Genomic DNA, 19,161 nt, shown 5'->3' on the forward strand with positions numbered 1-19,161 from the left:
TATTGCTCCGATAATGAACTGGAAGAGTATGCTCCCTAATGTTTTTGAAGGCTCATGGATTCTCACCGTGCCATATTACAAATGGTTTCAGTTTATATCCAGCCATTACTCCCTAACCGAATCGTAATATGGTCTTTAAGAGCTTTGAAACCAAGCATAGATTTTAGCTTTTTGTTGATGAATGTCTGGTCAGGCATTTTTTTCCAAAACAAAGAGGTTTAATCCGCATTAAATATTTGCCGTGGCAAATAATTTTCTCCTGTAATAATTTTATCCATTTTGTCCACAAATTCCTTGGCAGCCTTCTCATCAGCACTTGCAGATTAACCATACATTTTCACATTATGCAGCGCAAAACACTGCTCGAATCTCATGAACCAACTGGAAGAAGCGGTGATTTTGTAGTTGTAATTGGGCCTTGCTTTCTTCAACAACATGTTGAAGAGACTTAGCCCTTTAACGGTTATGGTCCTAGTGCTAAGGGTATGCGATTTTGATTCAGGTCCTCTATCCATGATGCAAGTAGATTTTCCATATCACTGATAGGACCTGGTCATTGCTTCATCACTATCGTCAATTTAATGGAAGCAGATCCTTTCACAGCCTCTACGATTTTATCCTTATTTTTCAAAATGGTTGTCACTGTAGAATGAGACCATCCGAAGTCGTGTATGATCACATTGATGGGCTTACCAGCTTCATGTTGCTTTATAACTTGCAACTTTGTTTCAAGATCAATTGCTCGCCTATTTTTCTGTGATTCTTCACTAGGTTTTTTTTTATTGGGTGTATAGTGGCACAAAATATCATGAAATACACAAATAACCTATTTCTCAAACACAAAATCAACAGAGAAAGTTGAAGACACATGGCGATTGCTGAGGGAGGTTGCCATTGAATGCACTGTTGCCACTGTGCATAATGCATTGTTGCTAAATAGAAACCTTTTTACTTTACGCTTGCTTGCATCTTGTTTGAAAGTATAGTCGAAAATGTTATTTATTTCCTTATGGGGTCACAGAGGTATCTTCGAGCAGACATAAGTCAAGGGATAATTGTATATTTTATTTGAAAATTTTAATGATCTGTGATGAAATTTTTCTTGCAAGTTCAATACAATTCAGGGTTTATATACAATTCAATCCTGTTCTTTCCCTGATTAATCTTTTTTTTAGGTTGTCCTTTACTTTTTTCATTGTTATTATATCATTTAAATTATTTTGGAAGTTTTTGGCGTTTTTTTTTTTTGTTATTATTATCTGTCCAATGATCTGTAATCTAAGAATTATTTTAATTCTATTTCGGAATTTATACTTGCAGTTTTTTTTCTATCTGCTTTCATATGCTTTAATATTTTATAGGCATTGGGTCTTATTTTGTATATATATCATTTTCTAGGTATGATACAAATTTTTCCCAGCTTTCTCTATATTTTTTTCTGGTTTCTCTTTTGGCTATGACTCACTTTTTTTTTTTTAATATATTCAATTTCATATTGTTTTCTACTACTTAATGATATGCTATGAAACTTATGGATACAACTACCTTGTTAGAGTAAAACTTTAATATAAACTAAAATATACACTCGATGTTTCGACCTTCACATTAAGGTCATCTTCTGGAGTATACATATATATACAAAGAAACATGCTGCACTACAATCTACATGGCATCCTAAAGTTACTGATCAACTGTTAAAACTATTTGCCTGACCTCTGATGTTTAAAAAAAAACTCACTACATCAAAGCTAGAGTTAATTAAGCTGCAGAGTAATAACAGATAAATAAATAAACAGAAAATAAAATTACTTATATAAGTATACATATAAATTGCAACTGGTATGGATAGCAGCTAATAAAAATTGCTTAGAGTCCTAAAGTCAGGGTTTGCTGGAAACTAAGTTGGCTGAATGTGCCATCCAAATTCTTGGGATTTTTAATCTCCCATTATTATTAAGATTAGGATGGTTAATCAAAATTTCACAGGCTTTAAATTTCTGTTCATACCAAAGTATGCAAAGAAAAAGTACTTTTCCAATCAATTTGATGTAGGTGTTAAGAGCATGATCTGAGAGGCCTGCTTCACCATAATTATTATATTTAAGGTGTCGTTTTTTGTTTTTTTAAAAAACTGATAGGGATTGTACATCCAGTTTCCCCAATGTAAGATAAGTTACAGGTGCAATAAACTTTAGGGTGTGCCAATGGGGGGAGAGGATCCTTGGAGGTGTTGAATATGTTTTTTAATTTTAAAGGTGGTTTAAGGTTTAAAAGTGGCATTAAGATTATAGTGATGTAGGATTCTATTAATTTTTTCTGATAACTCTTTAATGTATGGGAGTGTTATGGTTTTACTATAATCTATATTACTTTTTGATGAAGTTTTTTGAAGAATTTTATTAATAGTATTTTGGCTATATCCGTTATTTATAAATGTATTGCTAATAATTTTTAATTATTGTTTAAGAGCTTGTTCATTAGAGCAAATTGTTATAGCTCTGTTTTTGAGGGTGTTGATGACTCCAAATTTTTGTGAAGGGTGATGATATGAGTTAGCATGTACATATTAGCTGGTGTGTGGGCTTATGGTAAACAGTGAAGGATAGACTGCCTGAGGGAAGACATGCGACTAGCGTATCCAGGAATGGGAGCGAGTTCCGATTTTCAATTTCAATAACCCTCGACACCGCAAGGTAAAAGGGGTAAAAATAAGATGCGATGAGATAGTAAATTGTATGCACTCATATTGTTTGTTCAGGTGGCTAAGGAATGTGTTCAATGTTTGGCGACTGTGTGGCCAGATAACGAAACATTGTCAATGTACAGGGTGTTCGGGATAAATTTGACAGTTTCGTAAGGAAAAAGAAAATCTTCTTTGTATCTATTAAATTTAATGAATTGACAAAAAAACATTACAGGCAGAGTTAATTACAATACTATCAACAAGATTTACTCAAAATAACCACCATTAGCATCGATCACAGCTTCAATTCTGCTTCGGAACCTCGAACAAGCTGATGCTACAGTCTCCCTGGGAAGGGCCGCAAAAACTGTTTTAATTTTATCCATTAACTGGGCTTTTGTATTACTGGAAGTGCGATTGGTGTCTTTTTCAACTGCGCCCCATACAAAATAATCCATGGGGTTAAGGTCTGGGGAGTTTGGAGGCCAAACATTTGGACTGGTGAAGTCGTAGAAATTTTCAGACAACCATTTTTGACTTTTCCCAGAGGTGTGGCAAGGGGCCGAATCCTGCTGCCATACATACGGCCTACCATTGGCTACCCTTGTTATCCAGGGCTTGACTACAGTTAGCAACTCCACGAACAAAGCCCGAATTCCAATGCCAGGGTTCTTCAACACCTGTTCCTGCAGATTTGCGAGGAATTCTGCTGTACGAACGCAATCAGATCGTCTGCTAGGGATCTTTCTTCTTGCTACATCCTCGTAGTCACCATTGCAAGTCTCTAGTTCATGCCTGATTGTTTTTACTGTATTCAGGGAGCATTGGGCAGCAGTCGTAATATCCTTATTTTGATGGCGGGCACGAATCATCATGATACAAGTTATTCTCTTCCATGATTCAGGTGGGTTCCAGCTATCCATCCTTTCTGACATCTTGTATATGAATGAAGAAGGGTCCAAACTTTTAAATGAAGAGAAGTGTGTGTTAATACATGTAACTTACGGAAAAATATAATTAATTATAAATATGTCAAATTTATCCCGAACACCCTGTATCTAAACCAAACTGCAGGTTTTAGAGTAAAGGAATCAAGAGCACGTTGCTCGAAAGCTTCCATATAAAAATTAGCAATTTGGAGGGGGGGGGATAGCGGTGAGCCCATGGCCATACCTTCTTTTTATAGGTAAAATTTATTTTGCCACATGAAGTAACCGGAACGTAATATGTAGACAAAGCGAGCCATAATATCAGGCAGAAATTTGTTCTGTAGAAGAAGAATTGTGTCATTGATTAGGACATTTGTGAAAAGGGCAGAAATCTCAAAACTGACTAATAAATTGTTTATGAAGTGTTGTGTTCTTTATATAGGAGGGGGAATGACCTACCAACTCCTTGAGTGTTGACGCTAATTTCTTGGCTAGGTGATAATTAGGGCTGTCTATTCCCTCAACTATCGGCCGAAGCGGAACATTATGTTTGTACACCTTGGGAACACTATATATTCTGGGAGAATGGGCGTAATGGGGTATTAATTTTTTTAACAGTGTCTGACAGCCAAGAGGTGACAGACTTAAGTAATTTCACAGTTTTTTTCTCTATCCTATTGGTCGGATTATAGTTCACAAACTGATAGGTGCTGTTATTGGAGACTAGTTGATTCATCTGAATAATAAGTTGATCTGTCAAGAATGACCGTGGTTTTACCTTTGTCCAATTTTGTTATAATTATATCTTGATTAGCTTTTAATGACTTGATTGCTGCTAGTTCTGTTTTTGGCTGATCTTTTAAACTAAGTTTTTATTTTCAATTATTATTTTTATTTCATTTTCTCATATATACAATTTATTTTTTAGAGCATTTTTTATGCATGTCTAGACTTTCATATGCTGCCAATGTAATAATTTCTTCCATATTGTTCTATTCTTTCTCGATGTCTTAATTTTCTGTTACTTTTTTTAAAATAGTTATTAATCCTCTGTTGGCATCATTTAGCAGTCTCATTAGCTTTTGTTTCTCTAGCTTACTTTATATATATTTTTTTATAAGCAATTTGGTGAAAACCTTATTTTTTGCCTGCACTAAATAATGATCTATATTTTTATTAATATAGTTGTTAAAGTTGGGACTTTCTAGTCCTAACTTTAACATCTAGGAAGAAGTTTGTTGCTTTTTCATTTACTATAAAGTAGCCTATTGATGATTTTTGTCCTCTTGCACTCCGTGTATGTTTAAGTATATTTATGGAATGTATTTTTAAAAAATTTTTTTTTTATGTGGCTCCCACCCATGAAAGGTTCTTATGTAAACTTATACTACATTTTGTACCATGGATGGGCTAAGGATTTTTTTTTTTTTTTTTTTGCCATTCTTTTATATATCTATCTATCTATCTATCTACACACACATTTTTTTCTTGTAATTTATTTATTTATTTATTTTTACATAGAAACCCTGCTCTAGATACCAAACATAGAACTTTTTCAAGCCACTTCAGGCTTCCAATAAGCAGGATGGTGATCTCACACCCAGTGATGAAATTCATCTTCCACCTAAAGACAATCGCAAACATACATGCCGTGGCAGAATTCGAACCCACAACCTATTGGTTGGAGATCAAGTTGCTAACCACTAGCTCAGCATGATTTTTAAACTATTATATAATAAGTAATTTCCCATTTTGGTTTACTACCCAGTTCTCCAAATTTTTCTATATTATTACTAATTTTTTTCATTCTTATTCTGGTGTTAGGATTTGCAGTTATATTATCTGTTTTATTTAATTTTTCATACATTCCTTGTAACTATAAAAGTCATTATTTGCTTCTTTTTCTTCTTCATGAGCTACACACCAACAATTGTCAAATTTACTTTATTTAATTTTAATTACATTCTAATACTTCCATTTCAGTGTATATAATGAGTTATTTTTGCCTTGAATTATAGATCTAAATCATTATGTCAGCTTTTGCACGTATTTGTCTACTCCACTATATATATATATATATATGATAATTAGTTGTTTCTTTTGTTCCTTTAAGTTTTTTTTTTTCTTTTTTTGTGACAACTGCAATTTCCGTTTTCTTCATATAAAATGTTATGTTATGCTTCTAACCTTCCATGTGGCATATTTCACTACATTATTATTTTAACAAAGTTTTATTAACCTTTTCTAATTTGTGATCTTTTTCCATGGTGTGGATTTCTTTGAAACTTGAAAGTAATGCGTTTCCCTATGTCAAGTTAACAGCATGACGATAGGTATCCTAGAATTGGGCTGCCACCTTAGGGAAACACAACTTGCATCTTTTAGTAGTAGCAGAAACTATATTTTGAGAGGAAAGAGTCACTCTCTCACCCTCAAATTGTTCAAATAGCACTGAAGGGGAGAAGGAAAGAATAAGGAGTAGAAGAAAGTAGGTGAAAGACTAGAAGGATGAAAAATATCTTTTATATATGAGTTAATTAAACTCTGTCTAAATAATAACACAGTTATCTCCCATTACAATAGACACCATTATAAACTACAGATATGCTATCAACTAAAGCCCCCCCCCCCACCCTTAGTATAAGGCTATGCTAAAAGAACTCACTATAGCAAACCATCCACATCTACTGAAACTATTCCTGTGGTCCCTATGAGTTTGCTATAGTAAGAGTCAACTGTACACTCACATTTCTTTTTGAAGAGTGCTGTAAAATGTCTCTTAGCAACATTCAAGTTACTGAAATGATTTGATACAGTGTCTTGCATGTTGTCCCATGACCAAATTTATAGGATTAATCTGGTGAACTCTATGTCTTTTAGAGAAACATATATGAAGTACACCATTGTGTATGAAGCCAGAAAAATTTTTCATTTTTAAGAAACTGAAATCACTATGACAGCAGTTTCAATTACAACTGGATTGTTAGTGTAAATCTAAAACTAATGCAGCTGAGGTTTTTCCAACAAACAGCAAAGCAACAATGAAGATCATAGTGAAAATTAACACACAAAAATCTTTGTTAACTTCAAGGAAAACATCTCTATTTCTCTAAGCATCAGTAGCCTCTAAGTGTGGACTGATTAACAATATTATGTTTCCTAAAATTTGTGGATAAAACTGTGCAGAGGCCCCCCCCCCATGACATTTACAGCCAAATGCTTTCTTAGTGAGCAATGGTCCACAGTTCGTAATATTATGTAACCAGTAGTACTTCTTCAAAGTGCTTTTTCTTAGTATATTAACTGAATGTACAATACCTTAACCATTGTACTGAATGTACAATACCTTGAACAAGTAACAGAATAATGGCAAACTGCTTCACTGTCTCCTTCTGCTTAACATACTTAAGGCTGAGAAACAATCTCATATGTATAAATGCAACAATTCTAACAGCCAACATCCTACTTTTTCAAGTTTCAAAGGGAATGTTCAATGTTCAGAATTACTGCTGCAGTTATGGTTAAAGCATAAGTATGTTATTAACTACAAGTTCTCGGTCTGTTTCCCCATCCTCAGATAATTAGGATTGCTTATTTCCTGTCCCCCCCCCAGTCTATATTTATCCACTCCTTTTGGTAGACAATATCTTTCAAGTAGTACTGCTGGAAAGATATTGGCTAAATAAATGCTCTTTCCATTTCTCTCTATATTCCTTGATCTTTTCATTTATGTTAAATATCTAGCTTTCATCAGTTGTCTTCATTCTTTATATGTCCATTTTTGTGCATCCTTTAATTGCTCTTAAAAATCTTATTTCTGCAGCTTCTATTTTACTTTTATCTTTCTTTTATTTAACAAGATTTTCTGTAATTTCTTTATTTTTTCATCTATATCTTTAAGATATGTTATTATGCAGCTAAATAATTAAACTGTCACATGTTCTATTATTTTATTTTCTAACTATTTCTGATCTAACATGATCTCAACTTTTAAACACCACGACTTTTGTTTTCTTATGTCAAATTTTAAAATTGTATTATTGCGTAATTTGTTTAACTGATTTTTCAAGGTCATCTTCATTGTCTTGTAATATAATCTGTTCATCTGTATATAGCATTGTATTGATAACAGTTGCTCTGGTTAACTGGATACCTTGTTTTAATGTTGTTTTTCATATTTTTATAATCTGATCAACACACACACACACACACACACACACACACACACACACACACACACTGAATAGAGTTGGAGATAAACTACAAAAATGCAGTTACAGTTAGGTAGGTAATCTCTTCTAATCAACTGTAACTGTATTTTTGTATCCTTATATAAACTCTCTACAGCCTGTACTAAATGTAACGGATGTTCTTGTTTTTTTCATTATACTCCATAATTTTTCTCTATGCATTTCATCAAAATCTTTCTCATAATCTATAAAGGCCAAATAAGTTTCCAAATTACACTATCTTTTTTTTCAATAATTTATTTTAAAACAAATATCGTCTATACATGATCTATATCTGAAACATTTTGTTCTTCTAAGAGTAGTTTGTGGGGGTGCTTAAGAGTAGGGGTGCTTAAGGGTCAAAGCTGTATAACTGAGAGGAGACCTCCACATAGCCTTTAAAGGAATGCGGAGAACCGACCAGGGCTTCTGACCTAATGTCCAATCCTCACCTTCTCGTGGTGCACCCTGTTGGGTATCTACTTTGATACTGAACGAACGAGGATGGGCTGGCAATTTGGGATTTAGCCGACCAAATTGTATTCTTATTGGTTAAACCAACATAAAAAATGATGGTACAACATGACAAAATTTCATGCCGGCTGGGGCGTCGCCCGGTTAAACAAGGCCCCCGTTGTTTTCGCCAGGGAACCAGGGCGAACAGCGAAAAGTCAGCTACTGGAACAAATCTGAAAACAAACCCCAACTCAACATCACCAGAGTTAAAGATCAGTACTATCAACGTAAGAAGCCTGAATGGCAAAGAAATGGAGCTAGCTGAGGAATTAGATAAGTACCAGATCGACATAATAGGGGTGACTGAAACAAAAAAAGACAAAAACTGGTGAGATCTTTCTGAGCAATAAATACAAAATGTTATATTCAGGCAATGACAATCAAGGAAAAGAAGGAGTAGCCATAGTATTCAACACAAAATACGAGGCTAATCTTCTTGAATGGCAGTCAGTCTCAAGTAGAGTAATGTGGGCAAATATGAGAATGGGGAACTGGACAACGAGACTTATTTGTGCCTATGGTCCCACAGAAGGTTCTACTAAGGTAGAAGTGGAGGAATTTTTTGAGGCTTTAGAAAAAGCAACTGACACAATGAAAAATGAAAAATTGGTCCTTGTTGGGGATCTAAATAGCAGAGTAGGAAATGATTGTGAGACATACAAAAATATTTTGGGAAAATTTGGAGAAAAGAGCAAAGCTAATAATAATGGCAAATATCTGTTGGATTTCTGCTCAGGACATGGACTGGTTATTACTAACACCATGTTCCAACATAAAAATGTGCACAAATTCACATGGAGAGAAGAGGCTAGGAATAAGAAAAGTCTCATTGGCTATGTTATTGTTGATAGTGATGTTTTCTCCCTGGTGCAGGACACCAGAGTGTACAGAGGATTTGAAATTGGAAGTGATCACTATTTAGTCTTGAGCAGGATAAAATTAAATTTCATATTGAAAAGAATAACATGTAAGAAAGTTTTAAAGCGAATAAAAGTTGAGCAGCTCTCAGATGTGAACTGTAGACTAAAATACAGAAATATTATTGAAAAGAAAATGAAAGAGTTTGAGAACAGGAATCAAACCTTGGAGATTCAGTGGCAAACTCTGAAGGAAACATTGATTGATTCTGCCAGAGAGGCATGTGGTGAGGTTGTGTGCAAGGATAAAAAAATCAGAACTCCCTGGTGGACACAGGAAGTTAAAGAGGCAGTGAAGGAAAAGAAGAAAGCATATCAAAAGTTCCTGGCAAATAAGTCAGCTTTTACTCTTACAGAATACAGAGACAAATGTAAGAAAGCTAAACAGTGTGTAAAACTAGCTAAACAAAAGTCATGGGAGGACTTTGGCAAGAATATACAAAATAAATATCAAGAAGGTGGCAAAATATTCTGGAGGTTGTTGAAGAAGCTTAGGAATGGAGGAAAGAGTGCTGTAAAAGGAATTAGAGATGATAAAGGTGAAATGAAAACAGGAGAAAAAGATATCCTTGAAGTATGGAGTAATTACTTTGAAAAACTGCTAAATGAAACAAGCAGTGATGACAGCACAGTGATAAAAAAACACTGACCAGGCATGCAGTCAGGAATACATATCCATACTTGAAGTAGAAAAAGCCATCAAAGGCTTGAAATGTGGAAAGGCAGCAGGAGTCGATGATATTCGACCAGAAATGCTGAAGTATGGTGGTATAAGAGTCTTACAATGGCTGCACTGCATAGTTCAGAAAGCCTGGACAGAGGGACGAATTCCCGATGATTGGAGTAGAGCTCTCATAGTACCCATATATAAAAATGGAAATAAAACTGAATGTGAGAATTACAGAGGTATTTCCCTACTGAGTGTTCCTGGCAAGATCTATGCAAGTATACTTGAGAAACGGTTGAGAAGAATTGTGGAAGAAAAGCTTGGTGAAGAACAAGCTGGATTCAGGCCAAATAGAGGCTGTCAGGATCAGATCTTCACTTTACGACAAATAGTCGAGAAAGCATGGGAATATAACAAAGATCTGTATTTAAGTTTTGTCGATCTGGAAAAGGCATATGACAAGGTGCCAAGAGAGAAGCTATTCAATACGCTTCAGTTATATGGTGTCAATGGGGCATTATATCAAGCAATACTTAGTCTTTATTTGAGTTGTGAGTCAGCAGTTAGAATTGAAGGAAGTACAGGAAGATGGTTTAATGTTAAATCTGGTGTGAGACAAGGATGTACATTATCCCCTCTGTTATTCATTATCTATATGGATCACATTATGAAGGAATGTGGTATTAAACCTGCTATCAAAATTGGAGATGTTAATGTCAGCTCTTTGCTTTATGCGGATGATGTTATACTTCTAAATAAATCCGCTACAAGTCTGCAAGATTCTCTGACTAAATTGAATAGCTGTTGTAATAGATATGGTATGAAGGTCAGCAATAAAAAGACAAAGACAATGAAAATAGGCAGAATCATTGAAAATGTCAACTGTGTTGTGAATGGAGAACCTGTGGAACAAGTAAAACATTTCAGCTACTTAGGCACAATTTTTACTGAAGATGGTAAACTAAATATAGAAATAGACAACAGAATCAGCAAAGCTGGTATCGTGGGAAGTCAATTGAATAAATTCATATGGAATAAGAAAGAAATTAGTCGGAACACTAAATTAGCTGTATACAACACTGTGTTCAAACCAATTTTAACTTATGGATCTGAGAGCTGGGTCAGAAGTAAAACACTTGACCAAAGACTAGAGACCACAGATATGAGAGTCCTAAGAAAGATTAGAGGCATGAACAGATGGCATCAATGGCAATATCATATTAAAAATGAGGATATTAGGAAAGAACTTAACATTGTCAGCATCCAGGAATGCATTAGCAGAGCTAATCTCAGATGGTATGGTCACTTAAATAGAATGGGAGAGGAAAGATTAGCAAAACAAGTGTTCTCTGCCAGGTTGGCAGGAAAACGACCCAGAGGAAGACCAAGATATAGGTGGATTGATACGGTACAAAGTGCCTTAGACGATAGAAATATAAGATCTGATAATGTTGGGGTTTTGACAAGTAACAGACTGATTTGGAGGAAAATTGTAGATAGGAAGTTAGTAATGATGTAATTTTTTCATGTAGTACTGTCATATCCTGTACACCCCTTGAGGGTACATGGCAGGAATTTGATGATGATGATGATGATGAAGAGTAGTTTGTTTGCAATATTTGTCTTTTTTAATTCAAAATTTTATTGTAAATTTTGTAACCTGTATTTAATAACTTATTCCTCTAATTTCCATAATCATCTTTATCTCCTTTCTTAAATATAGATATAACCTTAGATTTTGAACAATCTAATGGAACTTCACATTTCCTCCAAAGTTATTTATTAATTTCAAGAATCTCAGATGTAAATATTCTCCACAATATTTCAAAACCTCTGTATTTAGGTGATCTAATCTAGCTGATTTTCTATTTATTTGATGCCTTTATTACTTCTTTAGTTTTCTTCTAATCAAATTGGTTCTATATCAGTATGGATTTCTTCATTGTTATTTTCTGTTAATAAATTTGGTTCATACCATAAATTCTTATGTTTTATCCCTTGTTTCTCTTGTATTATGTTGATTTGTGCTGTATCTCTTTCTTCATTGTTTAATTACCTTAATATTTTGTAGCTATGCCTTGTCTTCCATGCACATCTTATTTTATTTTATTAATAAATCTACCCCAAGAATCTTGGTGAGCTTTCTGTACTATGATTTGAACTATATTTCTTGTTTTTGTATATTTATTCTATTTCCTTTGTATGTTTTTAAAGGAATGATTTGTATGCAACTTGTTTTTCTTTCATTTTCTATATGTGTGTTCCAAATTTTTAATGTTTTTCTCTTTAATATTTTTCTTTCCAAATACTTCTTATCATCAGCATCCAAATAGCTAGGGCAATGAAGCATCATCATATATGTAATGTCTTTCTTCACTGCTCAATTTGTCTGTTTCGGAAAAACTGGATGATAAAAAAACTAGGTAAGAATTATCCCCGATTGAAAACAGTTCGAAATTACTTTGATTGAAGATAAGCTGGAAAGGAGAAGACATTTCAGGGACTTGTTGCAAGAAATATCAATAAACTGCATTTATATTACTATGAGGGTGGTCTGAAAGTTCTCGGCCTCAACCATTGAACACTATCGGCACGATTTTTTTTTCTAAGTTCGTACATTTGTCAGAAGCAAAAGTGTTGTCTGTATCCCTTAAAATGGATAAAATTGAGTATCATGCAGTTATACAATTCTTTGTAAAGAATTTTACAAAAGAAATTCATTCGAAGTTCATAAAAGTTTATGGGCACTCTTCTCCTTCATTTTCGGCAATTAAGAAATGGGCTGCCGAGTTTAAACATGGCTGTACCAGCCTTGAAGATGATCCACATGAAGGACGTCCAAAAAAGTGTAACAACACCAGAAATCATTGATCAAGTGCACAACATGGTATTGGATGACCGGTGAGTCAAAGTGCATGTATTTGCCGAGACTATAGATATTTCAAAAGAACATGTAGGATATATTTTGCATGAAGAATTGCAAATGAAAAAGCTTTGTGCTAGATGGGTGCCACACTTGCTCACAGCACATCAAAAACACACTTGCATGAAATTATCTGAACAGTGCTTGGAGCATTTTAACAAGAATAAACTGATTTTGTGCATCGATTTATTACTATGGATGAGACTTGGATTCACCATTACACATCAGAATCCAAACTGTAGTCAAAACAGTGGACAGAAGCCGGTTGTTCAATGCCAAAGAAGACAAAGTCGGTTCCATGAGCAGCAAAGGTCATGGAATCAGTGTTTTGGGAGGCATTTTGTTTATTAATTATATAGAAAAGTGTAAAACAATAACTGGGAAATATTATTCTGCTCTTTTAACCAGACTAGACGAACAAATTCGTGAGAAAAAACCTGGTTTGTAGAAGAAAAAAAGCATCCTTCATCAGGATAATGCACTTGCCCATAAAGGTGTTTTGGCAATGGGAAAATTAAGGGATCTGCACTATGAAAATTGTTGGAACATCCACCATATTCCCCAGATTTGGCTCCCTCTGACTTCTATCTTCTATCCCCAAAACTAAAACTTCCTCGCTGCTCAGCATTTTTCTTCAAATCAAGAGGATTGCAGCAGTAGAAGGGTATTTTTCAGATCTTACTGAGAACCACTACGGGGACGGGATAATGGCGCTGGAATAAATGTATTAGTCTTAAGGAAGATTATGTTGAAAAATAAAAATAATTTTGAAATTATAAATTCGTTTTTTCATTGTTAGGCTGAGAACTTTTCAGACCACCCTCGTACTTTATTATTGTTTTCTTCAAGCTTTTTTTTTTTAATAAATACTACCCATGATAAAAAATGGTTCATTTCTACTTACAACAGGATAAAATGAATTTGAATTAGATATTACTGTTGTAGGACCACTCTCTTCAATTCCAGATTTGTATGTTTTACTGCAAGGATCACTATAAAGATATAAATAAAGCATGGTCTTATTAGCATTAATATAGTGAAGTGCCTTCATGACCTCCAAATGTTAAAGCTTATTTTATTTATTTATTTTTAACTTACATGAACATACCCATTTACCAACAAAATAGTTTAACCTGGTCTTGGTGCCAATACATGGAAAATCCAAAATTAAATATAACAAAGAATTTCAAGCAACACTAATTTTCTTTAATAGTAATTATTAAAAATAGCTAAAATATTCTTAAAGGGACATGGGTATTTTCACTGAATGTCTCATTGAGAACTAAAACACATTTATGCTTTCTAATAGCTGTTTGAAATATATAACCAGGAATTTGCAGAAAAATATGACTGCTGTGTCATGAGAATGAAGGCAGTTTTTAATTGAATATGTCACTGTATCATATATGCTATAGCACAACTTTCTATCCCATGTATCTAATATTTTCTTAAAAAAGGAAGGTTAACATATATATCTCAGGTTAGTGTATGATTTGCTAGCTTTTTTATTACTGTAGAATAATTTGCTAAATACTGCTACAAAACAAAAAAAGTTTCAAGTGCAAAGATTAGAATGATTCAGTGTCACCACCCCCTCCCCAAGGAAAACCATTTTTTAAATCATTCAGATAAGAAATATTTGCTTATATGAAGTGCTTCTGAAAATAAAATTATTATTTTTATCTGACTAGGCAAATGAATAAATGACAAGAAAAAAACTGGGAAATCCAGAGAGAGAGAGAGAGAGAAAGAAGAGAGTTTATCTTAATATTTTCTAGAGCATGGAACAAATATACAAGGGGGGGGTCTGGAAAGTTCTGATAAACACCTAGAACAAAAATGCTATTAAAACAACTGATATAACCAAAAGAAAGAATGCACTATTAGCAGAGTTATGAAAGTAACTTATGTTCTTATATACTCGTATGTTCTTTCTTGTGGTTATATCAGTTGCTTTAATATCATTTTTGTTCTAGGTGCTTATCAGAACTTTCCAGACTCTCCCCCCCCCCCCATCCTTCATAAGGGTGTAAGGGTGGCCAAATGTTTTGGGGACTAATTTGTCTGTAACGAATATGACCACGTTGTCACCAAATTGAGAGAGTGATCATGTGGTCTTAATCACATAATCAAATGTGTGGAATTTTCAGTTAAGATGGGGCTATATGTGGAATGACAGGGTTGGTAAGTGTGACAAGCTTAGGAAATTGCTTGGATCAGTGGCATGGCATGTGAAACTGCAAAGGCTGAATGTTGATAGTGCATGGGAAATGGAAAAGGAGTATTTGAGGGAAGTAATGGCAGATTACATACCTAGAGTCAGGAGATTAAATCATGTGGAAGTTAAATGGATGAATATCATCAAGCTGGAGCTACAAAAGAAGAAAAAAATTGTAGCGGGAATTCAAGGATAAAGGTGACTGGCAGGTACATCAGCAGTACAAAGCACATGCCAGAAGGGTAAAGTGCAAGGTGGGAAGAAAGGCAAAAGCAGAGTATGAAAGAAAATTAGCAGTGCAGGCTAAAGAGAATCCCAAAGAGTTCTTTTGATATGCTGCAAGTAAAAGAAAAATGTTTATACTGAAAGTTGTTATTTGGTCCTTTTCATTAAAATTGAAACAAACAATCTGATTTTTAAGACCATGGATTTAATAAACATTTATACAAATCGTCTACTAGTTTTGCTAGCTGTAACTGTCTAGCTTTGTCAAGAAGAGCAAGGTTATGCTAGTATTAAATGCAAAAACAAAAGAATAAAGTAACGGTTAAAAACAGACAAATTGGAGTGCACACGTGACATCACACACATAAGGCGTGAAGACTTAGTTATTGTTATTAAGTTGTGTTTTGTAATTTTTCGCATAATTTAGTTCCTTAAACTTAATGAATTTAACAGATTTTTCCACGTCTTTTAATATTATTCCCTGGTTTCTATTGAGATTATTTCCTGTTCGTAGGACTACTGCAGCTTCTTTAAAGGTTCTACATCTAAAATCCTCTTTGATATATTGCATGGAACTGTTGTCCCAATCTATTGAATGGTTTGAAGTTGAGAAATGGTGCACTAACCCTGAGGTATCTGTTCTATTATGATTGACATCTCCGACATGTTCCTTCTTTCGAATTTCTAAGCTTCTTGAAGTTTGGCCTATGTAGGTAAGTCCCCAAGTACATTGTATGCTATAAACACCTTCATATTTGTAGAAAGCAACGCTATCCTACGTGGATTTTAATAACTGTCTTGTAGTTGTGGTAGGTTTAAAAACAACTCTGATGTTAAAAGGTCTCATGATTCTTGCTATTTTGGTGGAGACTGATCCAGCATAGGGGGGTATGACGATGGATGATATGTACTGGGATGCCTGAGGTTGTTTCCATAGAGAATTTTGTTGATTATATTTTGAGGATAACCATTTTGCAGTAGAATTTTTGATATAATATATAATCCAATTTGTGTTTTTAACCATTACTTCATTCTTTTGTTTTTGCATTTAATACTGTAACTGTCTAGCTTTGTCAAGACAAGCAAGGCAGTTACAGCTAGCGAAACTAGTAGACGATTTGTATAAATGTTTATTAAATCCATGGTCTTAAAAATCAAAGTTTGTTTCAATTTTAATGAAAAGGACCAAATAACTTTCAGTATGAACAGTCTAGATGGACAAACAAAACACAAGGTACATTGTTTAGAAAAAGATAAATGTAAAAAATCGAAATTGTTCAACCATCTCACTTTCCTTAAAAGATGTCGACAGTATTCTATCATCCTCAAGTTCCTAATTGTAAAAGGACATATAAAATCAAAAAATGCTAAATGCATTTATTATAAAACTTCTTGAGCATTACTCAGAGAGAGGATCCAATATGTCAGATACGCACTAAACAGAATTGACCTTAATTGCCGGAACATGTTTAATGATATTTCTAATAGCATAGACAACTCAACTTGAAATATTATTGACCGCATGATACACAGCAGCTACAACAAAGCCTTTCAGTCCAGCAAAGTATCTCAAATAAAAAATTCTGATGAACTATATAGTAAAAAATACAACTCTAGACCAAGTCTCCCAGATGATAAAGTTATTTTTAACTTTTCGGACTACAACCTTACAAAGCAAGAAACAGAAATTTTAAAAAAAAAAGGTTTTAACTTTTCGATTGCTCCTAACCATATCCCTAAAATAGACTTCATGTGTAATATTGAGAAAGGTCTTTATTCACTCTCAGAGACAATGAAATAAGATTCAAAAGTACAATCATCCTCTCTACAGAAAAACCACCGAAACAGAATATTACACCCTCGGAAAGGAAGGCAATTTTGAACTTAAAACGAAACAAAGATATTATAGTAACTAAGGCAGATAAAGGGAACTCCACAGTCATTTTGAATACCAAAGATTATATTACAAAGATCGACACTTTATTAGCTGACCAGTCTACATATCAAATAGAGAAAGATCCAACCATGAAAAACCACAACGAGACCAATCTTTTGATTCGCAATATGAATGAATGGCCTCAGGACTTGCAAAGCAAACTAAAATCTTTACATCCAATAACTCCGCCTTTATGGTGTTCCTAAAGTACATAAAGATGAGGTTCCACTCCACCCGATCGTAGATGGCAGATACTCTCCCACATTCCTACTAGCCAAACACCTCGCTAACCTATTAAAAGAGAAGATAAGGAAATCAGCTTCATACATAAGGAATTCTCAACACTTTGTTGAAAAACTTAAAAACATTAATATATCCAACACAGACTTATTGGCAAGTCTGAATGTTGTCTCTTTGTTCACAAATGTACCAGTTGAAGTCATTAAGATTATAAAAGAGCTCTTTCCAAATGATATTATGTAACTATTCTGCCACTGTCTCAAGTCCAACTACTTTAAAGTTAACAACTTAGTATACCAACTACTAGAAGGCTTAGCCATGGGCAGTTTCCTGTCGCCACTGTGTGCAGACCTGTTCATGGAAAAATTAGAAAATGACATCCTAGGAAAAATAAATCCAAAACCATCAGTCTGGTGGAGATATGTTGATGATGTGTTCATTATCTGAAAACATAAAGAAGCTACCTTACATAAGTTCCTCCAAAAAATTAACTCCTTACATCATAAAATTAAATTCAAATTAGAAAACAATCTTCAATTACCCTTTTTAGATGTACTAGTTAAAAAACAAGATAATGGAAATATCAAACTTACAATATATCGTAAACCTACAGATACGGGACATTATCTCCATTATACATCCAATCATCACTATGCACAAAAACTGAGCATTATACATATGCTAAAAACCACCCTGGTTGGCCGAGTGGTTAGTGTATCCACTCTCCAGTCAAAAAGCTGCATGTTCGAATCCCACCGTGGGCATGGATGTTTGTGATTGTCTGTGGAAATAGTAGTGGTGGTGGTCGGCAGTAGATGGTGTTGGTGTAGTTGCAGTCAATTGGTGGATTGATGGTGGAGACAGGTGCCCTCCCTCAATGAGTCTTTGGACTCCCTGGGGGTATCTAATAATAATAATAAAAAACAGAGCCAAAAATATCATCACAGAGGAAAAAGACGTACATGCTGAACTTTCCCTTATATCAAAAACTCTACTGCAAAATGGTTATCCTCAAAATATAATCAACAAAATTCTCTATGGAAACAACCTCAGACATCCCAGTACGTATCATCCATCATCATGCCCTATGCTGGATCAGTCTCCACCAAAATAGCAAGAATCATGAGACAAGACATCCTGTATTTTTCTAATTTCTGTTACCTTAGTAACAGAAATTAATCTCATTTATGCATCTATCAGAAGACTTAAATGCAAAATGTCTGGTAGCAAAGGCAAGCATCCATTACCATTCAACTATGTGTATAAATCATTTATTTTATTCTTGATGATACAGCTTATTACTGACATAGAAATAAGGAAGCATCACGTTGACACCTGTCTTAAATCAAGGAAAAAAACACATGACTTCATATGGTTTGCTTGTTGGTGATAAATAGTCATACTTCTGTATTTATTGTAACAAACATATAATATATACAGAGACAAATGAATAAATTCATTGGTATCTCATTACTATAGAATAAATCACTTAATCTATAACAATAAAGCAAACCCTAATATCATTAAGTTAACAATGTTTTGCAAGCATATCACATATCTCAACACAAACAGTAGGGTTTCCCAAACCAGTACTAAAGCATGTGACATCTGAGATAACTCAAATACTAGAGAAATTTTGTCGATTAGTTAATTTAAAAGGAAACTGTGTAAAATAAGA

At 34.1% G+C, this 19,161-nt stretch overlaps 1 protein-coding gene across 2 annotated transcripts in view; it reads right to left on the minus strand.

Moving 5' to 3' along the window:
• The window catches only part of yrt (erythrocyte membrane protein band 4.1-like yurt), a 226,205-nt gene that overhangs the window by 14,434 nt on the left and 192,610 nt on the right, over positions 1-19,161 (minus strand). For both annotated transcript variants that reach the window (XM_090402474.1, XM_090402473.1), the window contains exon 14: positions 13,769-13,856. In XM_090402474.1, the coding sequence (XP_090258600.1) occupies positions 13,769-13,856 (88 nt within the window). The remainder of the gene's footprint in view (positions 1-13,768; positions 13,857-19,161) is intronic.

Source organism: Typopeltis vanoorti, chromosome 13 (assembly GCF_054136105.1).
Source record: "Typopeltis vanoorti isolate ZY-2024b chromosome 13, IOZ_Tvanoo_1.0, whole genome shotgun sequence".
Taxonomy (NCBI): Eukaryota; Metazoa; Arthropoda; class Arachnida; order Uropygi; family Thelyphonidae; genus Typopeltis; species Typopeltis vanoorti.